The 26,365-nt window shown below is 35.6% G+C and overlaps 1 protein-coding gene across 5 annotated transcripts in view; it reads right to left on the bottom strand.

Annotated features, from left to right (window-relative positions):
- Positions 1 to 26,365, bottom strand: part of REV1 (REV1 DNA directed polymerase) — a 74,989-nt gene that overhangs the window by 23,553 nt on the left and 25,071 nt on the right. For 2 of the 5 annotated variants that reach the window (XM_053588377.1, XM_053588379.1), the window contains 6 exons: positions 22,217 to 22,385; positions 15,336 to 15,488; positions 11,600 to 12,303; positions 8,723 to 8,830; positions 6,268 to 6,384; positions 1,418 to 1,526 (listed from right to left, as the gene is read on the bottom strand). In XM_053588377.1, coding sequence (XP_053444352.1) covers positions 1,418 to 1,526; positions 6,268 to 6,384; positions 8,723 to 8,830; positions 11,600 to 12,303; positions 15,336 to 15,488; positions 22,217 to 22,385 — 1,360 coding nt within the window. Of the gene's footprint in view, positions 1 to 1,417; positions 1,527 to 3,558; positions 3,738 to 6,267; positions 6,385 to 8,722; positions 8,831 to 11,599; positions 12,304 to 15,335; positions 15,489 to 22,216; positions 22,386 to 26,365 lie in introns of those variants that run through there. The other 3 variants (XM_053588378.1, XM_053588380.1, XM_053588381.1) reach the window with 3 other exon arrangements.

Raw genomic sequence — 26,365 nt, forward strand, 5'->3', positions numbered from 1 at the left:
GGTAATAAACAGCAGCATAAAAATTCAAATGCATTTGTATAGACTTAATTATAATTTATTAAAGTTTCAATTCCTTGGCCACATTATCAACTGAAAAAAGGTTAAAACCTAACTGCTAATGTGAAAGGCAAAGTTAGCCTAGGAATAAAATTTTGACATATCATAAGAGGAGAACAATTTAAAATATTTTCTAATCATGCAGGTCTGAGGATAGTTCTTTTTTACTTAAATCTCCCTTAAATAAAATAATTGGCAAAATTTTTTTTTTTTTTTTTTTTTGTAGAGACAGAGTCTCACTTTATGGCCCTCAGTAGAGTGCCGTGGCTTCACACAGCTCACAGCAACCTCCAACTCCTGGGCTTAAGCAATTCTCTTGCCTCAGCCTCCCGAGTAGCTGAGACTACAGGAGCCCGCCACAACGCCCGGCTATTTTTTGGTTGCAGTTTGGCCAGGGCCGGGTTTGAACCCGCCACCCTTGGTATATGGGGCCGGCTCCTTACTGGCTGAGCCACAGGCGCCGCCCAATAATTAGCAAAATTTTAAACAAACTATTCCAGTTACATGATGCAGAGCTCAAATTTCTTTTGTTCAGATTGGATTTGCTTGAATAACCCCAACTTTGAATTGAGATTAAAAAATGTAACTGATTTAAGACTTTTGTTTCTTTTTATAATCATTGAATACTATCACACTTGCCAAAAACATGTAAGTGCTTGCTGTGTTATAAAGACGACAATGTTTGTGTTTGGTTACCAGGAAAAAAACAAACTTAATTATAACTCCCCCTACGCTGGCTTGGGGGCTCACGATCCTAGCACTTTGGGGTGGGAGGATCACTTGACGTCGTAAGTTTAAGACCAGCCTGAGCAACACAGTGAGACTATCTCTACAAAAGTTATAAAAATTAGCTGGGCATGGTGGCACGTGCCTGTAGTCCCACCTACTTGGGACGCTGAGATTGGAGGATTGCTTGCGTCCAGGAGTTTGAGGTTGCAGTTAGCTATGATCAGGCCACTACACTTATGTCTGGACAACAAAGCAAGACACTGTCTCAAAAAAAGAAAAAAAAAAAGATTAGACAAATATTAAAGTCTTCTCTCATTCAAAAAAATCTAATTCTTTGATTTGGTGCTTCAAAAGACAACAAAAATAATGCCCAGTTTCTTTTGGTTTCTACTGTAAGTCTCTATTATAAATTCTCATCAGGGAACTATTAAATTATTTATTTAAAGTTACCTAGGATTTGCTAAGGGAAGGGCAAGTAGCTGAAGAAAATATTTCTTTCCATGACACATCTGTAACATACTTAAAATCACTGACCTAACTGGCATATCTGAATCTACATCAAAATATTACATAAAAATGATTAACCAAATTATTCACTAAGAATTATATAATACACTTAACATCCACATACCTGGCTTCATAACTACAAGATGCAATTTCAGCCTTTGATAAAACAGAATCAATTCCATTTATTTGTGCAGAATCTTGATTCTCCCACATAGATGAATCTGGTATATCTGCTTTAAAAATAATAAAATGTAATGATTGTATGTTGTAAGTTGATTTTAACTTTTATTCCAGAAATTTGTTTTCCATTCCTTTCATATGCAAACGTTTAGTAAATTCCAAATACAGCTATTGATATTATCTCCGTATCTAATAAAAGAAAACTCTGTAATTCTAGAACAGGTTGCTTCTATTACATTATTCATCAGCAAATAAAAACTTATAAATTCAAAATATCCTGTCTTTAAATAGAGATTTTAAAAAAAAAAAAACCAAAAGATAAATATAAAATATCCTCTAATACACAGTCCTTTGAAGTGGACAAGGATGGGGAGTGATCAGGGAGATGAAGCCCCTCGTATAGCCTTACAATGATTGTAAAGCTTTCTGTAATAGAAAAAAGTTAATGGAAAATATAAATTTTTCTGAACATACTTTGCTATTTCCTAAAAGAACTAGAAATTAAAGCTAATTAACACATTCAACAAACCTCAAATTCCTACCAGCCATTTGATCAAACAATAATTTAATAGGTCACATACCATAAGGAAGTTTCATCCTAAATTCAAGTTTTGCTTTTAAATACGCATCAGGTAAAAGAGTTTCCACACATTACCCCCACTTTCAGGTAATTCTACTATGGGTTTAACAAAGTGTGTTTAATTAAAAACACTCAGGTACGATCAGAATTATCATTTGCTTTACAGAATACATCTCTAGCCTAAATAGTATAGTTCATCAATATCTCTTAATACAGGCGTCCTCAAACTGTGGCCCGCGGGCCACATAAAGCGGTGTGAATTGTATTTGTTCCTGTTTTGTTTTTTACTTCAAAATAAGATATGTGCAGTGTGCACAGGAATTTGTTCATAGTTTGTTTTTTTTTTTAAACTACAGTCCGACCCTCCGAAGGTCTGAGGGACAGTGAATTGGCCCCGTGTTTAAAAAAGTTTGAGGACGCCTGTCTTAATATGTAGCATACAAGAATACAAAAAGCACACAATCTAGAGAGCCTACTGGCCTGCATGCCACTTTATTTCCTTTACCACCCTTAACTTCACTAGTAATTGAGAAATAGATTAAAACACAACTTCAGTCATAGGTCTCTCTGGATAATACTATTAGGTTCCAAGATGAGAATGTTATAAAAAACATATAACGCATTCTAAAAACACAATTATCAGTCATATCACTACTATTATAAATAAAAATATACTGAGTAAAACAAGACCAAAATACACCACTACAACTAATTCTATACAAACCAATTTTCAGTATACTGTAACGATATATACCTAACAACCTGAGCATTTCTCCTATAATTAATATTCCATGAAAAGTCAGCCAAGTTAATGAACTACCAGAGAAACATGGCAAAGGATCTGGCTTGGTGGACGAAAGCAATGCTCCCTGGTTTGACCAGTAAACAACACCTTTTACCTAACTCTAACTATGCAACCCATACAAACATTTTTGGACTTCAGCATCCACACACACAGCATAAATGCAAATCACAAACCCTGTGGACTGGCATTCCATGGGGTCAAATCCTATTTGCATTAAAAATAAAGAAAAATAACAATAATAAACCCAGCAGAGTCTGTAGTGTGAGCTATGGTTGACACACTGTGAATAACATATATTACAAATTAAAGATAGGATGCAGAGCACATTACCCTTTGTTTCTGAAGGGTCTTAACAGGCTGATTTAATATTTCATTAAATCTAAGCTGAAAATCTGTAAGAATTTTAGAACTGTTAGTATCACAGTTCAACAGAGGGTGCTACTAGACCCCCCAAAAAGGAGTGTTGAAGTTGAACCGCCACATCCAGCTGCCTTTTAAAGGTATAACCATGAGTTATGCCTTAAAAGTTAGAGAGTTATGTGACTTTGATATCTGAAGGGCTAGTTAACCTAAGATGCTTATCTTGGAAATCACAGAAAATTTATGCTTGACGTAAGAACAGTCTCTGTGGTCCATGCGCCCCCAACGCCCTGGCCTGAGAGGTAGCACCATCATGTTCCTCTTCACTGGGCTGGCTGACCTGTTCCACAGTGCAGCAGAGTGCGTGGGTCCCTCCACGAGCGGAGTGAGTTGCTTCATGTGAGATTCAGGGAAATGCAGGGACACACTGTCCTCACTGGAGGGCAAAGTAGAGAACTGCTCATCAAAACTTGACAAACTAGACGGGCACATGGAGAATGTGGAGGAACGGTTGGAGAAATCAGAGGCCAGGACCCAAGTCTGTGAAAAAGAAATCGCTGAGAATAAATCTATGACTAATACGATTTTAAAAACTGTTGTTCTTTAGAATGAAAACCGAAGTCGTTGAAGGTAGAGAAAACATCTGCACCCTGGGAATCCAGGAGGGGTAAAAGGCCGCAACCATGAAATCTGGAGCATAAATGGTTCCAAATAACAAGATCGTCAATGAGAAATGTCACTACTGAGTACTGCTCAGGAAGCCTCTTCCAAAGGAAGTCACGGGTGGATGAGATCCCCTGGTTACTCTAGTCTAATTAAAGAGTTTTTTAATATGATGACTAAGAAATTAAAGTTGTAAAAAGGATTAAAGATGTTATTTGTCCTAATATTTCACCAGATATGTAAGCCAAAACATTAGAACGAATTTTATTTAAAAGATAGTGGACAAAAGCCAAAGATTCTAATTCCTACACTGATCCTCAATATTGTTATTTTTGCTGCCATGTCTAATAATGACCCAGAGAAAGAAAGATCAGGGAATAACAAGGGAAGAGGAAAAAAGGCATAAGTTCTGAGCACAAGCTTAGCTGTAATCAAACTTCGTAATAAAGGACAAATTATTCATTTTATAGTAAAATCCAGCAAAGATTCCGGTGAGCTCCTAATAGGTCAAAAGGCTTAGGACATAAAAGTGAATGACATCAAGTTAAAGCAAGAGTATAAAATACAAAGTATGATATTCACCTCTTCTAGTGAAAGAAAATCTTTTTCTGGACTGTTTTTAATGGCAAATAAAATTTAACTATTTCTCCTAAAATTTACCTTCTTTTTTACTACCCAAATCTAGATACAAAGGGGAAGTGAATTATAAAAGCTCACTAAAATGTTTAAAAATCTGGTGGCTAAATTGATGAAGACAAGTAAACAGTGACAGTATTCTGTTAATAAACAACCACTTATGGTCAGATTGTGATGAAAGGAAAGACAAAAGAGAACTAGATCTCTGCTGCTCCTAAGAACACGTGCTTGCCAAGGTCAAAATTCTGCTGTTATCAGGAAATGTGTCAACACACACAAGACTCCACCTACCAGAAACTCTGAGCACTGAGTAATGAAAAGATGCTACTGCATCTGTACACGTGGTATTTTTCTTCTTTCAACATTCACTCAGTATTTACTAAGTGCCCAATAGGTGACAAGTATTGTGTACCTCCTTAAGCTACTTACTTCTTATTTTCAAACTTAAGATTTCATCATTTCAATATCACGTAGAAAAACAAAAGTAAAAACCAACCTACCACAAAAACCAAACTACCAATACTTGAGAAACTGCCCAAACCGCAATACAACTAACTCTCAACCAGTTCAATAATAGCTACCCCAAGATCTACTCATGACACACAAAAATTCTAGAATCTCAAGTCTCTGAAAAGATTCAAGACCATAAAAAAAACCTTTTGGAAAACTTGGAAAATATATAACATGCAAAGCATAAATATGTACCTACAATTATTTTCTTTCATCCTTATAGTATGTAAACAGATAATTAAAACCAATAAAAAGACTATAATCACAGAAAAAGGTCCTCAGAGATGTCCACTGGATTTGTTTTTGCCTTAACTTCACTGGGGCTATTTTTAAAATATGCCCAAGGCTGGGATAAAACCAAACCATATGTCTTCCATTTCACTGTATATCTAACTTCTGATTTATTTCTGACTAATATTTTTCTGAAAGACTAAAAAAACTTTTTTTGGCTTTCCAAGACATTCATGAGGAAACTGGTCTGATATCTAAGCAAACATTTATCAGCAAATTTACTCAGGGGAAAAAAAAAATAATAGATATGTGAAAATCTTAAGTAGTATGATTACATAACTTATGATTTTTATTTATTAATATCTAAAATGGAAAAGCCAAGAGAGGGGAAAAAACATGTTTCTCATATAAAATAGGTTCAATAAAAGATATGGGGAATGACTATAGTATTTACAGTCTTATTCCAATAAATTAAAGTTCTGTTTCTTATTCTACTTCCTCATACAAATCTTTTTTTTTTTTTGGCCGGGGCCAGGTTTGAACCCACCACCTCCAGTATGTGGGGCCGGCGCCCTACTCCTTTGAGCCACAGGCGCCGCCCTTTATACAAATCTTAAGCAATACAACCGTCAGTGTCCTTGTTGTGACACAGTAAGAAAATGACTAGGAATTAATTCTCAAGTTAGGCAGAGGCTTCTACAAAATGATGTCCAAGGTTTTCATCTATAATCTAATTTTATACAAAGCAAATTAATTACATCTTTTAAAAACATTTTTCACTTTTGTTCCAGGAAAATATCATCATCTAATTCAACAAAGGGTAACTATAAACAAGTCATTTGTATTATATTCAGATTTTGTTTTAAGATGTCACAGGTATCTGTAAAACCCTTAAATTAAAAAAAAGCTAATTATTACAGCTTTGTTTTCATTTCTATAACAGCAGTATTAACAGCAAAATCCAGTTGTCCACAGGAGCACTAAGATTTCAAAGGGAGCGCATTTGTACCTGCTCTGCCTTTCAGGATTTTGTTCTGATAGTACTGCCACTCCAGCTGGGGGTTAGCGCCAGGACGTAAAGGTGCCCTTCCTGTGCCTCTGTTACTTGTAACAGCCACTGGTTTTCCTATGAGGAAAAGATTAAATTATTTCTACATCTAACTACAGGAATGTTAACAACAAGAACATTTTTCAAATGATTTTTAAATTATAACATTTTTTCTTTAGCTTAATTTAGGCAGTGATCTTTAAAACTAACATTAATAATAAAGTATCAATCGCCACGCAAACATCATCAAGGTTTCTTAGCACCTTCAAAACAGTAAACTATTTGTGACAATTTTGACACATTTATTCAATCTAAAAGCAGTATCGTCATTTGGCTTTCCATGGTTTTTGTTTGATTTCTCACAGGCAACTCAGATACTAGATTCAGATTGGAGGGGTGGGGAGAAAAAGAAAAACATTAAACATATAGTTTTAAATATTTCTGGTATCGTAACAGTACTTTGACATCTATACTTATCCTTTAATACTACAGCAAGAAAAAGTAAATACATATGCATAGGAATCACAGTTTTTGGTAGCTATAAAGCTACTTTATTTTTATTTTTAATAGATTTTACTTATTATTTGAGACAGCGTCTCTCTGTGTTGCTCCAGCTAGAGTGCCATGGCATCAGCCCAGCTCACAGCAACCTTAAACTCCTGGACTCAAGCCATCCTCCTGCCTCAACCTCCCAGAGGATTACAGGTGAGAGCCACCAGCCTGGCCTATAAAGTTACTGTCATATATCATTTTCTTATGTGTGTGTAATAAGCTACAAGATACCCATCACCTTATAAAGCAATAGCATAGATAATTCATATACTTAGTGAATGTATTTGTTGTGAGGACCCAAAAAAAGGTCCTCTTTATAATAACATTATAAAGTTACTCCATAAAAAAACAATTCTAAAAACTTCCAGACCTAGAGCAGCAACCACTAACAATATAAAATAAAGGCCTGATTTTAAAGGAATTGCTAATGGTTATTTCTGAGATAACTACTGAAAAATCCAGAATGTTTTAAAAAGTATTGACTCGCTCACAAATGTCTGAAATTTCATTAAAGCAAAGACTTCCCAGATGACAGTACATTTTAGTAACATTCAGTAATACAAAAATTATTCTATAATCAAAAAGGAATGACGTTCACCTACATCAGGACAATTATCAAGTTGTGTACTCAAAGAAAGTATAGCAACCAAATCTTTTAACACATAGGCTACCATAAAATCTCATTAAATTAAAAATACAGAAAATGGGCTCGGTGCCTGTAGCACAGTGGTTTCGGCACTGGCCACATACACATGGGCTGGCAGGTTGGAACCCGGCCCAGGCCTGCTAAACAATGACAACTCCAACAACAACAAAATACCCAAGAGTTGTGGTGGTCACCTGTAGTCCCAGCTACTTGGGAGGCTGAGGCAAGAGAATTGCTTAAGCCCAAGAGTCTGAGGTTGCTGTGAGCTCTGATGCCACAGTACTCTACCAAGGGCGAAATAATGAGATTGTCTCCAAAAAATTAATAAATAAATACAGAAAATGCCCAGCATGCCCCCGCCCCCTTTTTTAAATAAATAAAGTCTCACTTTGTCACCCTGGGTAGAGTGTGGGCATCACTGTAGTTTGTAACAACCTCTAACTCTTGGGTTCAAATGATCCTCTGGCCTCAGTCTCCCGATTAGCTGGCACTAAAGGCATGCGCTACCATGCCTGGCTAGTTTTTTCTTTCTTTCTTTTTTTGGTAGAGATGGGATCTGACTCTTGCTCAGGCTGGTCTTCAACTCCTGAGCTCAAGGGATCCACCTGCCTTGGTCCCCAAAGTGCTAGGATTACAAAGGCGTGAGCCACAACACCCAGCCACCAAAGTAGGCTTTTTTGTTCTTCAATGATATAACCTTCATCTTTAAGATGAGTATTCTCCTCTTAAGACTTGATCTCTATACAGAAAAGGAAAAAAATTCTAATTTCCCTACACCTTTCTTTTTGTTTTGTTTTTGAGACTAACAAAAACTTTTTGTCACCCTCAGTAGAGTGCTGTAGCATCATAGCTCACAGCAACCTCAGACTCCTGGGCTCACATGATCCTCTTGCCTGAGCTGAGTCCCAAGTACCTGGGACTACAGGTAGCGCCACAATGCCTAACTATTTTTAGAGACTGGGTCTGGCTCTTGCTCAGGCTGGTCTGGAACTCATGACCTCAGGCAATCCACCTGCCTCGGTCTCCCAGAGTGCTAGGATTACAGGTGTGAGCCACTGCACCCAGCCTCCCCTACACCCTTCTTCATAAAGGAATACAGAAAACTTGAAAGAAAGCTGATTTTCCCAAGTAAAATCAGAATAAATATTTTTAAAAAAGATTTTGTGATCCTTTTGAACATACCAATATTTTCTTAAAACTTAAAACAAGAATACAGACCTTTGAGATCTGGTCTATTTCGTATACCCACTGATACAAAGAAGCAATCCATATCAACATGCATTATACAGCTCTGATGTCTTGGTGAACTCAATACTGACATATTTCCTAGAAGGAAAAAGAAAGTATTCAAACCTCACACTATTTTTTAGCATTTAAAAAATTAAATCTATTTAGTTTCAGAAATATTTAAAAGATGCTTACAAGTAGGGTGGAGTGTTTAAAAATACAGAACATACTACAGATTATTTTCACTACCTCAACAGAAGCCAAATATAAGTTTCTTTAGCTCTAAAAGTAATTCAGAGATACAAATTCAGTTTCCTAACATAATTTAAAATCAACTGTGGAATCCTGCTCAACAATGACACGCAGCTAGACAGGATGGATGGATGAACAAATAAATAAATAGCTAAGATACCATGTCTTCCTAGTCTATATTCTAATAAGTCTCTAAAATACTTTGACAAAACTTATCTTAAATTTCTGTGTGCCGATTATTTCATAAAAATATATGATGGTGTTCTCATACATTCAGTTATGTGAAGCTAAGTAACTTTTGATGATCACCTACTCCACACAGTTTATAAACATTCCTTCACAAAATGACAATAAAAATAACTACTATTATGTAGTGCTTGGTAGGTAGGATTGTCATAAAAAGTTCACATGTTAATTTATTTAAATTTCTCACAATACTATGAAGTAGATAATATTATACCCATTTTGCAGATTAACAATTTAAGTCTCAAAGCCTATTAAAAGTGCCTGAGATGTGACTCAATCCCAGGAAGCCTGATTTCAGAACCCTCAGATTACCAGGCTGCCCATAAAACAAAAATCTATATATTAATACACACCAAATTTTTCTCTTTATGCCATTAAATACTACTAAAAATCAGCTCCAACGTACATATACCACATTTAAGAAGATAAAAGTGAATGTCCTCTCCTATAAACAATGGCTGCAGATTCATTAACGTTATTTTTTTATTTTTTTTTTTTTGTGGTTTTTGGCCAGGGCTAGGTTTGAACCCACCACCTCCGGCACATGGGACCAGTGCCCTACTCCTTGAGCCACAGGTGCCACTCTCATTAACGTTATTTTAACCTCAGTACAGACAATACCAGAGCTTTCCTCTGTTATCAGTCTCATTCTTAGCCTTTCCTCCTAGTGCTAGATACACAAAGTTCTGGAAATAAAACCCCAAGCTTGTAAAATGTTCTGGTCTCATAAAGGAGTTTTCCTCAGATAGGTTTAAAAGCATTAGTAAGTACTGAGGGTTAGTCTTCACAATAGCTTCCAAAAACTTACATTTACCTCCTATAAGTTTGGGATCATTCTATTTTCCAAACTGTGACTGTGAGATAGCATTTACCTACTTCTCACAGGAGCAAGGAACTGAACCTTTCTTAACGTTTTCTTAAGCTCACAACCTCACGAGGCCAAACATCATTGACTAACTACGTACCAACTTGCCCATGACCCTGCAAAGTGAGAGCCAGGACTGAAACTCAAGCTAAGTTATCTAACTCCAAAGTCACGCACTTCTTGGACCCTCGGTATTACCTAGAAAAATTATTTATAAAATAAATCGTAATCACAATTCTGCTGTATAAAAGTTTTTTAAAGTATTCTATAAACATAAACGACTCAGAATAATGGTTTTAAACATTTGAAAAGCACAGAATGTATAAACCAAATATCTACCAAATGTTTCCATTCAATAACAAACTTTCTCATTTTATTCCCATTTAAGAAACTAATTCATAACAGTTCTTTTTTTTTTGCTGTTGAGGCAGTCTCTCAAGCTGTACCCCTTGGTAGAGTACCATGGCATCATAGTTCACAGCAACCTCAAACTCATGGGCTTGGTGAGCCTCATGCCTCAGTTTTTCTATTTTTAGTAGAGACGGGGTCTTACTCTTGCTCAGGCTGGTCTCAAACTCATGAGCTCAAGCAATCCACCTACCTCAGCCTCCCAGAGTGCTAGGATTACAGGTGTGAGTAAACACGCCCACCCTTAATTCATAATAGTTCTTTGAAGCATGCAAAATTAAATGACCTTCAGATTACAAAGCCAAGATGTACTATAAGAATAGTCCAATACCTATAACATTGTTCTGAAATATTTCATAAATATCAAAAAGTATTTTTTGACTAAAAGCACATAGGAATACTTCATATTATAATAAAACAGAAAAAAACCCACATGGAGAAGGTCTGTTTCTAGAACAGAATCTCACGTCCTCTTTCTCCCCCTAAAAAAACCCTATAACCTACAACAGTGACTAAAACTTCCAACCAGATACTAATTTATAACAACTGGCACAGAAATACAGCCTGCTACTGCTGCATGCATTTGTTTTCAATGACAAAGAAAATATTAATAACTAAAACACAATTAACCAATCAACTTGTGTGAAAATACTTAAACTCACTAAAAGTTTACCACTATCATGTGTATAATTTCAACATGTGCACTATATTTTGAAATCACTTATTTAAAAATCATTATGATGCAAACTTCTAGAAATTAACAATTACTCTTACCAAACCAAGTTCATTCTTACAGGACTTTAAGCACTGAATATATGTTATACTTAGGCAGTTCAAAATTCAACAATGATAAAGGTCTACATGAGAAATGAATGCTCAGAATCCTAACTATGTTACTGTTTAAAATTTTTCACTTACCTACAATTAAATGTTTCAAAAAATTTTAGTAAAAAAGCTTTTTATAATCTGTTATACTTACTATAATTTACATAACCTGACATTCCTAGAGACTTATAGTATTGATCAGAACACCAATGATAACATAAGAACAAAATGATCAAACATGACTTTCTTAAGAAAACAATTTTAGTATCTACCTGTGTCAGTTACAACAAGTGCAGACCTGCCTGTTTTCATTTTTTTTAACTTTTCCCTTCCTGGAAAGATACCACTACTTTGTCTCTGTAGAGTATTGACAAACTCAGTCAATTCACACTTCCACATTGATATGTGATGCAGTCTTGAATGAGCATAGAAGTCTGAAATAAAACTGCAGTCTGAAGGTTTGGATGGCACTGAAGGTACTGCCTTGCTAGGAGTAGGTACTGAGGAAGTGCTTTTTGTGCTTGAAGGCCCCTGAACAGTAGAGTGGTGAGCACCATTGATTTTAGTGTTACTGTGCAAAGACGATAATGAGAAAGAATTAGTTCTGTGTGGATTCCGCAAAGCATCTGTGTTTGTGGTGCTTTGCTGTAACTGCTGCAGAGTGCAGTCTCTAAAGTCAGTGAGGCTCTTCTCAGCCTTCTCCTCCTGAGCAGAGTCTGGAGAAAGCCTGCTGGCAACACTGTTGCCCATGGGCACCAAGCAATCCTGTGTCTTTAAGGCACCATTAGAGCTATGAGTGTGTCCATTAAAAATAGCAGTGCTGCCTTTGGGATGCGGAATTCCATTCTGCTTCCTTCCCAGATAGGTCTGCTCCAGATCCATAAAACTAAAATCATTATTTGCATCTTCATTCCAAGTGTTCATTCCATTGACTCTGACTTCATTTTCTGTCTCAATCTTCTTAACTGTATGATTTCTAAAGCAGGAAAAGAATTTACTTTAAGTTAATGTCTTTTAGGATAAAACAATTTTTACATTTAAACATTTTCTTAAGGTTATACATTTTGACATTTCCCTCTTTAAAAACTAAAAATTAAACCACAAACATATATTCCTTCTGTCCTGACAAAAGATAATTTTTTTTTTTTTTTTTGAGTCAGGAGTCTCACTGTGTCACCCTTGGTACAGTACTGTGGCATTGTACCTCACAGCAACCTTAAGCTCTTGGGCTCAAGCGATTCTCGTGCCTCAGCCTCCCAAGTAGCTGGGACTACAGGTAGGTGCCTGTCACAACACCTATTTTCAGAGATAGGGTCTCACTTTTGCTCAGGCTGGTCTGGAACTCCTAAGCTCAGGCAATCTACCTGCTTCAGCCTCCCACAGTGCTAGGATTACAGGTCTGAGCCACCACGCCTAGCCAAAAGATAATTTTTTGCTAAAACAAAGCAGCAAGCTAATTAGGAAAATTCTAGAACAGTAACAGCCTTTTAATATTTTCTAAATTTTCATTTCAGATAGTCCCAAAGAAGAACATGCAATGGAATTGCTTTTATTGTTGGGGAAGGAAAAAAAAATGTTTTCAACTACTTTTCCCACACACAAAAAAATTAATCAGAATCTGTAAATTCTAAATACCAGATATACAAGTTAAAGTATAGCACTTAGCATTTACCACCCAGTCAAAAACTATTTGCTGAAATAACAACATGAATAATGTCCATAAAAATGAATTAAAGACTTTATTTAAATTCTTACTCTTAGTTTTACTTTTAGTTTTTATGTAGGACACTATTCAAAACTTTAAATCCAATTCTGTTAACAATGGGATCAAAGTTGTGAAGCCAGTTAGTTTCACTCAGGAAAAAAACTCACAGACTGTATTAATTAACCCATTAATGGAGTTGAATGCTGCACAAGTAGATAAAAAGAACTCGGTGAGTGTGTGGGAATAAGTCAGTAAAACTTGTATATCTAGAAAATGAGGGAATTATTCAGTAAAATCTATAACTAGAAAAATGAGGACTTGCCTATTGACAAGGGACACTTGACAATGGTACTTCCCTTCTAAGAAAAGCATATTCAGATGTCAGAGTGGTCCAAAGCAATCAAAGAACCAAGTTTCCTGAAGACAAGTCAATAAATGTAGGACCTATAACAAATATCATCCTGAATTCACATCTTAGCTCCTCTGAAGGTTTGTTCCATAATGTGTGTAATGAAGACAAAATTCATTTGTATTCATGAAATCATCTAAGTAACAAACACCTGAATTATACAGCAGCAACTCATTCTACTTAGAGATATCCACAGCATTAATCCAATTCAGTTCAAGCACCAGATGAAAAGATGTCATATGCACTACCAGGAAACAGGTGAAATTACCTAATTTTGCCTAAAGTCCCTCCTTCTAATATCAACTTGGTTATCAGTAATCACAATCTGACTATACAAAAAAATCTCACGAGTCAGAAACTAAACATTACCACCCATTTCTGGGGTGGCCTGGGCTCTGGCTAACCATCTCATGGAACGTGATGGGCAACTGCTGAATAGATCCAATCCTCACAGATGATCATGCCAGTGAAAGGAAAAAAGAAGAAAAACCAGAAATGGTTAGAAGAGGAAAAAAGAAAATCTAATTTGTCATATGTCAGAGAAAGTCTGCTCCATGAGATAAAAAGAAAGGGAGTAAAAAGTCATATAAAAGCATTTCAAAGAGATTTACAAAATGTATGGAACATACCAAGAAAAAAAAAAATCCCAGAAAACAACCAAAGTGTTGTCAGAAAACCCTTACATCTAATTTTCTTTGCCGGGAACACCAAGATTCTTTATGTGCTTTAATAGCAACACATGCAACAAAAATGCATATACTGGTAAGAAAATCAATTGCTAACATACATTCTTTCTGTACTATAGTTTCTCAGGCCAGACAAATGGACATTTGCAAAGTAGCTGTACAGGAAATATCACTGGGAGATAAACATTTCTTAGTCAATGCCATAAATGTATTAAAAAGTAAAATCTAATAGGTATATTCTTCCTAAAATTGTCACAAAGAAGAATAAGAAAAAACATGTATCTCTTTTCCACTCTTATAGTGAAAGTAAGAAAAAAGATAAAAGCTAGTATTAGGTAAAGAGATTCTGTGATATTACGTATTGTATACTGACACTGTATTAAAAAAATTAAAAGTTTTAGGTAGCATGAAAAACCTTGAATATGCTCATAAACGAGTACAAGTTAAATAACAAAGACAACAACAAAAATTACAGAAGGTAGTGATATCGGATCCTCCCAGGTTAATTAGACTCCTTGTCTTCTGGAAAAAATATAACCAATTCCCAGAGCAAGCAATTTAATACATAAGGAGAAAGCTAATGAGAATGAACCACCTGATATACAAGTTACAGCAACACACCAATTAATTGTAAAGCCAATTCACCCAGAACTGTTGCAATTAAAGCTTAAATTAATATATTTTTAAAAAATTAGCCACATGAAATAAAGTCTAGATTCATTCCCAATTCTACAACCAAGGCTCACCAACTACACTTACTTGAGATAAAATATTTACAAATTTACATATACAGTTATGAATTTTTGAATTTTTCAAAAATAATCCTGAAATGTTAACATTTTCCTGAACTGTCTTTCTATGCATGGCGCACAACAAAAGCATAACTGGTGTAGTTAGTTCAGTTTCTGAGAAAGCAACATTCTACAAAAAATTACTCCTAGAGAAATAATTACTTTCACGAAAATCCATGAAGAAAATTACTAATAATTTAAGATCCGTGAGAATCCAATATGATTCCCAAAATTTTGTTACATTTTGTAAAACTTTCATCATAACAAAAAAATTAGGTACGATACCCATGTACACATAGTTCAGTGTGTTTATCATAAGTGAATGGCCAGGTTTTATATTTGTTTTTGTCTTCAACAGAGCAGGGGCCATACTCACTGCTAAAAGCTTTGTGGTATTCCCAAACTAGACAAACTTACACCCTGTTGTTGAACTGTTTGGCTATATTGCTTGGACCTGGCACAGGATCCTCAGATTTGCATACAGGATTAAAGTTGAGACCTTTCTGCACACAGGACTGCTTGGTATACAGCTGATATGGAATGTAGGAGAGGAGACGTCCAGCTTTGATGCTAAAACAAAAAAGCAACACCAATTTAGAGTTTAATACTTAATGAAAATGAGCCTCATGAAAATCAATGCTGTTAAAGACAGAAGTATTTCATCACCAAGAGGCCACTGTTTACTACTTCTTGCTGTTTTAGTGATCTTAATACAGTATCTTAGAATGGGGTGAGAAAAACTCCAAGCACAGAGCTGAACTAGTCAATATTTTAACCTTTTTGACTTTAACATTTACCACTATCCCCATTAACTGTTAACATAGAATCATTAAGACTTTATCAAATCTCATCTTACAAGTTATGCTTTTCCAGGATAAGTAAACTGAACAAGAATTCCCAATTTTCGCAATACATGTCTGGTCTAATAAAAGTGAATAATGTAAAATAAAAAAAAATCTCTATTTATAAGTAATAATTTATATTATTTCTATGTATATAAGAATGATACAACACAAGGCCATTTGAAGATATGAATGATCAGAGGACAGAGACCATCCAGTACACCCTATTTGTACCACATGTACACAACTTATAAACACAATCTCCAAAATTCAGGGGAACACCTTAACTGTGGGACTAGGCAGTACTGGCACTTTTAACGAAAACTCCCAAACATCTATCTCCTTTTATACTTAAAAATTAAAACTAATTTAGATGTCTTAAACTGATTTTTATTTGCTAATAAACTGAGTTTACTGTTACCTTTAAAAATAATCATTTTCATTCCGAATTTTAAAATAACCAACTAGGCTCAGCGCCTGTAGCTCAGTGAGTAGAGCACTGGTCACATACACTGAGGCTGGCGGTTCGAGCCTGAGCCTGCTAAACAACAATGACAACTGCAACCAAAAAATAGCCAGGTGTTGTGGTGGGCACCTGTAGTACCAACCACTCGGAAGGCTGAGGCAAGAGAATCACTTAAGCCCAAGAGTTTGAGTTGCTATGAGCTGTGACACCACAGTACTCTACTGAGGGCAACATAGGAAGACTCTGTCTCAAAAATAAATAAATAAATAAAAAATAACCAACCAATATACCTATGCTACCATACAAATTTTATAACAGGCTCCTTAAGTATTAGGAAATAATTCAAAAATATTTCTGGTTTTTAAACCTGAAATATATACTAAAGAAGTCATCACTTAATTATTTAGGAGAAAGATTAATAACAAACTAAAAATACTTTCTCTATTGTCTCATAAATCGAAGAGCTTTGACATTTTTATTTAAGAAAGTAACACCATGCCATAAAACATTTTTAAAAAATAACAACTAGGTAAGAAACAACTGAACTGGCTTACAGAAAACAATTTAAAATATTGAGTCAACAAATGTGAACACAGGAAAACATATTGATGATATATTCTAAAAATGGGACTATACAATGGTACAGACTATGTCTTTTATGTAATTATATCAACTATCTCCAAATGCTAACACTACTAAATTATGATAGTAAAGAACATATTAGTCACAGACATTTCAGTTTTTATTTACCCAAATGCACTTATTATCTTATCTTAAAGGTTTTATCAAAACTACAGGTTACATTCAAATACTTCAATCAAAATCCTAAATTAGACCATTTATTATTTTACTTTATTCTTTATCCAACTCTTATAATGGTCTCAATTGGCTAACTATGGATCTTTGTCATCTTACAGTATTTACAGTATTACCCCCCGCCAAAAGAAATATAGGTACTTAATACCTGAAGTAGAATCCTAAATTCCGCTTTCAATTTTTTCATCATGGATAGCTATAAGTTATTAGTAGACAGTGAAAGTACACCCAATGTGCTAGCTGCACATCTCAGGTAAAACCAAGGAGTAATGAACAGGAAAAATGCTCTATTACCATCTCACTTCTCCCGAAGGCAGCATGCTAGGGTGCTGCAGACTCCACAGGTGCTCTCTATGGTCAACACTGATCACCCACAGGCTTCTATGACCTTGTCCAACTCCTAACAAGAGCCATGTGGCCTAGCAGAATTCTTAGGCTTATGTAAATAAGTCCATGGAGACTCTTACAAAATTAGATAGCCAATTAAACACTGCAGATCTCAAATCAGATATCCTCAGAGATATTAGTAAAAGGAATTACAGCTCAAAGTACTATAGTAATGTTAGACAAAAAAAAAAAAAAATCTAAGGCCCAAATCACTATTTATCAGTTGTATACTCCTAATTATCCCTATTTATCCTATTATCTTATCTACAGATACATGGATGGAAACATTATCTGATACTGTATTTTTAAAAAATCTTCTCTTTTAGGGCAGCGCCTGTGGCTCAGTGAGTAGGGCGCTGGCCCCATGTGCCGAGGGTGGCGGGTTCAAACCCAGCCCCGGCCAAACTGCAACAAAAAAAAAAAAAACAAACAAACAGCCGGGCGTTGTGGCGACCACCTGTAGTCCCAGCTGCTCGGGAGGCTGAGGCAAGAGAATCGCGTAAGCCCAAGAGCTGGAGGTTGCTGTGAGCTGTGTGACGCCACGGCACTCTACCCGAGGGCGGTACACTGAGACTCTGTCTCTACAAAAAAAAAAAAAATCTTCTCTTTTAACAATCTCTCAAGGATTAATTTCTAACATTTACTAACTTCCTGGCTTATTTAAAGGCACAACGAAACTGTACCTACATTTTCTACTATTCTTACCATAAAAAGACGAGAGCAAAATACCAAAATCCAAATTCCCAAACAAGAAGGAACTGATATAAAGAAACCTTTCACTTTACCAAAAGATAGTACTACATGGTTTCTTTATACACTGAGTTTTTCATGTACACTGGAAATAGATTCTGATATATGTATGAAAAAGTTTATATTCTATATGGTCAATGAGACATATTCATTGCAAGTGAAATATTCAACTACTTGGGGGAATCTTACTTCTTGTCTTGTCCTAGAGCCTCAGTAAAGTTATCTATAAAATAAAACTTTGTATCTAACAGTTTTCTGAATCACTTTCTATCAACTGTCAGTGACTTCACATTGGCAGTTATAATCTGATTCTGGGAAATTTTATAAAAATTAATACACAAACAAAATCACTACAAAGGACTCTAACTTTTTACGATAGCTTGTTATAATAGCATTTCTTTATGTGAAATAATTTTCCACATCAAATATTTTTATAGTTCACAATGTCTAGCCATTTTCCATTAGAAAAACAGTATCTAGGCAGCACCAGTGGCTCAAAGGAGTGGGGCGCCGGCCCCATATGCTGGAGGTAATGGGTTCAAACCCAGCCCCAGCCAAAAACTGCAAAATAAAAATAAAAATAATAAACAATAAAAGAAAAACAGTATCTAATACCTGTATACCTACCTGCAATTCATTCAAGTACCCATCTTTTCCTTTGTTCAAAAATGAATTAGGTCAATGTTTTTAAATTGCTGTGGCTTAATGGGCCAGTGGGGCATGTCACAGCAGCTTCTCATTACCTACGCTATTTCAAATTTCAATGTAAAATTGTCTCAAGAAAAGGATTGTGGCAAAAATTTAAAAATCACTGCTTACAATACACTATATGCAAGTGTGAGATTAACAGACAAAGGTTTTAGTAAAATAATCTCATATGTAATCTCATAATGTAGAAACTTAGGTCAATGTTTTTAAATTGCTGTGGCTTAATGGGCCAGTGGGGCATGTCACAGCAGCTTCTCATTACCTACGCTATTTCAAATTTCAATGTAAAATTGTCTCAAGAAAAGGATTGTGGCAAAAATTTAAAAATCACTGCTTACAATACACTATATGCAAGTGTGAGATTAACAAAGTTTTTAGTAAAATAATCTCATATGTAATCTCATAATGTACACAGGCTTCTCATTAACAGACTCCCCTGCTTCTTAGAAATCTGAGCCTTATAATCACGCCTACATTAACTCAGGTTTAATGGCACATACACACACATCAGGACATTGTAATGAAGGCAACACCCCACACACCCAGAAGTGTTGGTTCCTTTTTAAACTGTTCCAATAAAAAGTAAAACAGTTAAATACAGAAGAGACTAGCATGTATCATCCCCATTAAATAACTACCCTGTTTCCCCAAAAATAAGACATCCTCCAAAAATAAGACCTACTTACAGGAAAGATAAGACATCCCCTGAAAATAAGACCTAGCACATCTTTGGGAGCACACCTTAAAATAAGACACTATCTTATTTTCGGGGAAACAGGGTAATACAATGTTTAAATGTTTAAGTATAATAAAATCTCATTAAAACACTGCCAAGAAGAGACCAACCAGATTGGGATTAGAATGCAAATGAAAACAGTGTCATGATTTAACCAAAAGGAGTCCATGCAATAACATAAAAGACGCTTGACATTTATTATATATAAAGACATAGGCCAAAATGATTCATTTCCATTATGGGCCAACTCATTTGCAATAAGCTTAATTAAATGGCAAAGAACAGACCCAAACAGGAATCAGAATACCTCACTTCTAAATCCTCCTCTGCTCTGGGGGCAAGTCAGTGAAACTTACTAGCCCTGCCTTCTTATATACAAAATGAGAATGGGTACAGGCGAAACTTACTAAAGGCAGAATACAAATGTCTTCATACAGTAACAAAGAAAATACCATGAAGGCTACGTTGAACAGTTTGATGATAATATTTCAGATTGTATATGAAACCAGCACATTGTACCCCTTGATTGCACTAATGTACACAGCTATGATTTAACAATAAAAAATAAATAAAATCATGATGTCCAAAGTCACTTTCAATTATTTAAAAACAATGATTAAGCCTGACTCCAGATTAAAATAAAATCAATTAAAGTAAATTTTAAAATGTATAACTACCTCAGTTGCTTTTTCTATTGTATTATCTCCCTAGCTGCATTCAGTAAGGAAGAGCAGATGTAAAGGAAACGGCTGTCATGTAAAACACCATTTTCAAGGTGAATCAAGTCCCTCTGGCAAGCTCTCTATTCCTCTGTCCATGGAGCTCTCTCATTCCCTCCAAAGCCAACTATTGCTCTCAGATAAAAATTCAAGCCCTAGCACAATGACAGGATTGTCTGTGACAGCACAGCTCAACTCAGAGTGATGCTATACTCTTATACTATAATTTCACATGTTTTTTATGAGGAGACACATAACTAAAGCCATTTTAATCAATCCTATCTAACAACTAGTAGTAAAGTTTAAAAGTTCCTTAATCTGTAAAATCCATTTGTCTTTCTGGAGGTAGTAATGTACTTTTGAACTTTGGAGATTTTCTAATACTTGCTACTGTTTATAGAACAAAAAAAAATTAAATAACAGCCACTTCTTACATATACCTCTACGATGTGCCAGGCATTGTGTTAGGTAAGTCATACAAACAATTTCTATTTCTCATATAACCACAGCAGGTAGATAACAGCCTTCTTTTACAAATGAGGAAATGAGGTTCTTAGTGACTGCATGTTTCTAAAATTATATGGGGTCATATGGGTCATGAATTACTGAGTTTGGACTTTCCCACTACTATATTGCTTCTCACTGAATGTATGTGGATAAATACAAAGGAACAGAGCAATACTCAATATATGGAGTAGTTAATGGAAGGTATCAGAATTAGTAAAAGCTGGAATTAGGAAAAAAGATTGGCCACTGAATTAAGAAGATAATTTCCAAGTCTGTTTAATTAGCACCTCATTATACAATCTGATTACTCTTTCACATTCTGATTTCAGTTCATCCATACATAAAATTCTAATTTTAATATTTTTACTTCCGTTTTTTATAAATCCAGCAACACTCATATACATTATATATCATATACCAGATCAAAATATGAACTGCTAAGTTTTGGCATCATCAAGGTTCCAGAGGACATATTTATTGATAATTTTTTTTTTTTTTTTTTTTTTGAGACAGAGTCTCACTATGTCGCCCTCAGTAGAGTGCTATGGCATCACAGCTCACAGCAACCTCAAACTCTTGGGCTTAAGTGATTCTCTTGCCTCAGCCTCCCAAGTAGCTGGGACTACAGGTGCCTGCCACAACACCCGGCTATTTTTTGGTTGTAGTCAATGTTGTTTGGTAGGCCCGGGCTGGATTCGAACCCGCCAGCTCCGGTGTATGTGGCTAGCACCCTACCCACTGAGCTACAGATGCCAAGCTCTGATGACATATTTAAACTCAGGAAGTTAATATGAATGGCCACCACTGATTTACGATTTATTTCCAAATCAACAGCAGGGAAACTATAACAATCATTGAGAAATAGTTAATAGTAATATTACAAACTACCAAAAAAAACCCCCCAGATACTATCTAATAAACAAGATATAATTTGCTCATATATCAAGCTTCTTGTTTATTATCTATCTCTCCCAACAGAATGTAAGCTCCAAGAGGTAGTGAAGGGATTTTTTATTGTTTCATTGTTACTGCCCAAGTAGAGAACACTGCCTAGCCCCTAATAGGTGCATAAATATCTGTTGTATGAAATACAGGCTTCATCAATCCCTTCCCATAAATGCTCCTGCTTATCTAAGTCATCTCCCCTAATTCCTGACAGCTTAGATTATAAAAACACTCACATAATACTTTTAATAGGACACCAAATCCTAGACTAGTAAATTATCAATGTGAACAAAGAGTATAATAGTGCTGTCTAAGACAATTTCACTGTGTCAATTAAGAGGCACTAGATTATACATTTAAAGAGAAATAAACATTCCAATTTTTTAAAAATATTAATTTAATTTAATAAAAATTAAACTTACCTTTCCACAATCCATTCTGGTCGAATTACTTTTTCCCCCTTCAATTCTTTAATTTTGGCATTAGGAAGATTTGTGGCAATAATGTGTGTTGTTTTGGATCTGGAATAATACACATGGTACTGACCTCCATGCAACATCATTAGTTTTCTCAATTCCTCAGCAGAAGGATCTACAAAGTTAATATTAAAATATATTAGAAATTGTATGTACAGTAAAGTAGAACTCTGGACAATAACCCCTTAAGTAGGCCAATGTAAAGAATAACACTGGTTCGTTTTCTCCTTGGCTATGTTGCCAGTAAATAAAACAGGGAAGCAAATGACCAAGTGATAAAGCCATATTGCCTTAGGGTATCCACTTCCCCTGGCCGCCACAGACAGTCAACACACACAGAAATGTCTACAGTTAGAAGTGCCTACCGGAGTAAATACCCAAGCAACGACTTCAATTCTAATAACAAAGTAGTCATCTTTGAATTTTAGACCATATTGAGTGTATGATCTTGGTATTAGTACCTCGTATTTTTAAAAAAGTAACTACAAAGCCATTTATAGATAACTTTATAAAGATGAATCCTTCAACTCCTCCAGAGCCATGGAAGAGTAGTCAGATAAATTATTCAGACTTACAATAAGTAGACTTAGTGTAGGGCTTATTGATGAATTTTACTTCTAGAAAGCTTAATAACTTTATTTATTGAGACAGTCTCTCACTATGTTGCCCTTGGTAGAGTGCCGTAGCATCACAGCTCACAGCAACCTCAAACTCTTGGGCTTAAGCGATTCTCTTGCCTCAGCCTCCTGAGTAGCTGGGCCTACATGAACCCGCTACAATGCCCGGCTATTTTTTGGTTGCAGTTGTCATTGTCCTTTAGCAGGCCCAGGCTGGGCTCAAACCCGCCAGCCTTGGTGTATTTGGCTGTCTCCCTACTCAGTGAGCTATAGGCGCTGAGCCAGAAAGCTTAGTAACTTTAATTTTTTATTTAAGAAAATATTCATAGGGCGGCGCCTGTAGCTCAAGGAGTAGGGCACCGGTCCCATATGCCAGAGGTGGCGGGTTCAAACCTAGCCCGGGCCAAAAAAAACAAAAAAAAAATGAAAATATTCATAAATTTAAATAGCTAATCTTATCATGTTCCCTAATATCAAACTACATCAAGGCCAAAAAATAAAGTATATCAAAACAAAAAAACAATATTGCAGACCAAGAAATCTGATTTTTTCCAATTTATTTTATTATTTTATTTATCTTTTTTTTTTTTCTTTTTTAAGACAAGAGTCTTAGTATGTCACCCTTGGTAGAGTGCCATAGCATCATAGCTCACAGCAACCTCAAACTCTTGGGCTTAAGCAATTCTCTTGCCTCAGCCTTCCCAGTAGCTGGGACTATAGACAGCCGCCACAACGCCCAGCTATTTTTTGGTTGTAGTTGTCATTGTTGTTTGGCAGGCCTGGGCTAGGTTCAAACCCACCAGCTCTGGTGTATATTGCTGGCGCCCTAGCCGCTGAGCCCAATTTATTTTATTCTTAATAAAATACAGGAAATGTCTTAAAGAATCAATGTGATTTATGCTTTTCCATAAAAAGAAATATCTTGATTCATTAAAATTTTGTTATGACCTATATTATTAACCACATTAAACTAATTGTTTTCAATCACTTTTCTGTTTCTTTCACCTATCACCCTAATGAATGCTCTAAATCACACCTCTCCTAGCAACAGCTGTACCTGGGGGTAAGTTTCCACAAGAGACTTATGTATCCACTTTGTTATTAAAAGATTTTCCTTAAACCCAAGCAATACAGGTCCAAGTATTAAAACATTTTTATTATGACAACTAATTACGCCAAGTTTCAGTTTTAAGAAAAAGGAAAAAACCCTAATAGGAATTATAGATATACCAGGTTTGTCAAAGTCTTCCTGAACAGCTTTCTCAATTCCTCAGCAGAAAGATCTGTAAAATTAGTATTAAAATATTTCAAAGTTTTATGAGGCTGAGTGTAGTGCTCCATGTCTATAATCCTAGCACTCTGGGAGGTCAAGATGGGTGGATCACTTGAGCTCAGGAGTTCAAGACCAGCCTAAGCCAGAGTGAGACCTAGTCTCTACTTTAAAAGAAAAAACAACAAAAAAAAGTTTTTATGTGTAAGAAAGTAGAACTCTAGCGAACAAATCCCTTAAATAAGCCAATTTAAAGAACATCACTGGTTCGCTTTCTCCTTGCCTGTGTTGCTAATAAACATTGTCGATTACACATTAGTGCTGCTTAATAGAAATATAATGTGAACCATAAAAGCAAGCTACATATGCAATTTTCTAGTAGCCCTATCAAAAACACTAGAAGAGTAAAATTGATTTCAATATTTTAGGCTGGGCACAGGAGCTCATACCTGTGCTCCTAGCACTTCGGGAGGATTACCTGAGGTAGAGTTGTTCGAGACCAGCCTAAGCAACTTAGTGAGACCCTTGTGTCTACCAAAAATAGAAAAATTAGCAAAACACAGTGTTGCGTCTATAGTCCCAACTACTCGGGAGGCTGAGGCAGGAGGATCACTTGGGGTCAGGAGTTGAGATTGCTGTGAGCTATGATGTATCAGTATACTTAAGCCCAAACAACAGTAAGACCTTTCTCCTCCCATGCTCCCCCCCTGCAAAAAAATATATACACACATATCCCAAAGATCCAAAGTATTTTTTCACATGTAATCAATATAAAGAGACTTATTAATCCTTTTTTCTTATTAACTTGCCAAAATACAGTGTATATTTTACATTTACTACACATCTAAATTTAGACCAGCCACATTTCAAGTCCTTAACACATTTTACTGTGGTTACCAAATCGGGCAATGTAAAAGAGAAAACATACTTTTTTAACCTGTCTTATACCAGTATAGGGGAGAGGAGACTGGCCCCACTGATGGTTTGTTTCAGGTTTGGTTGTCTGCCCTGACCATATGTGTGCAAATCACTTCTGTGGCGTCCCTTTGGTATGTTACTTTGAGTAAAATAAATTCAAAATTCATAATAGAAGGCTTTCAGGAGTTAAGGACCACAAAAATTAAACTTCAGCATCAAAATGACTTAATATAAAACATAGTGGATATTAAATAGCTAACAAGAAAAAAACTAGTTTACTTTGTTTCTCTAAAATTAAAGTACCTGTCTGACCTTATAAAACCAATGAAAAGAACCAAATCAAAGGCTAATGTATTAATATGGACACTAAATCCAATAAGCACAGAAATCTAAAAAATCAATTTGCAAGTTAATCTATGTCTGTCTTAAACTAATTCCAATTCCATTAAATGATTTAAATAGAAAATTGCTGACTGTCCTCTACTTTATCAAAAGATATGCCAGGAACACATTAACTTTGCATATACATACTCATAATGTACTCTCTCCTCTACTAGCTGATCTTTGCAATCTAATTACTCTAGACATTTGAAACTAGAAAACCTGAAGAATTCAATGCCCTTCTACTAGATGAAGTTAAGAGGGTCCTTTGAAGTTCAATTTTAAAAGCTCTTACATATTCTTCAATGTGAAGTGAACCATGAAAAACAATCGAGTTAAAAGGTAGGGTCATATAAAGCATGGTCTCAGACTGACCTGGGTTTAATCTTGACTTTAACATTCTCTAGTTGTTTGACTTTGGACAAGTTACTTAAATCCTTTGGCTTTCTCATCTTTCTTCATATATAAAACTGTATAGTGACGTGCCTGGCACATAGAGAGCACTCAATATAATCACATTAGAACTCCTTTCAAAGAAAGTATATGACTCGAAGCTCCTCCCCTAGACTGTACCAAAAAAATAAAGGAAGAAGACAATATACATACACTGACTAGCACATGGAGGCCCTGACTTTTGGTAGTGTACGATGGATAACAGCCAGTGTCTACTCCATCAGTCCAAACCTCCTGGCATGTCATGCTAAAGCCTGGTATGCATGGTAGCTGGTAGATGGCCTTGTTTTTAATTTATTGACTTTTAAAAGAGTATTTATCTCTAATTGTATTTCTTCAGAAGAACATAATTCTCTATCACAAGTTCAATAGAATCTAACTGCTAACTGCAGATTTACATAACAAATTTTTTTTCTTGAGACAGGGTCTTGCTCTGTTGCCTGGACTAGAGTGCTG

This window comes from Nycticebus coucang, chromosome 4 (assembly GCF_027406575.1).
Source record: "Nycticebus coucang isolate mNycCou1 chromosome 4, mNycCou1.pri, whole genome shotgun sequence".
In the NCBI taxonomy this organism is placed as follows: domain Eukaryota; kingdom Metazoa; phylum Chordata; class Mammalia; order Primates; family Lorisidae; genus Nycticebus; species Nycticebus coucang.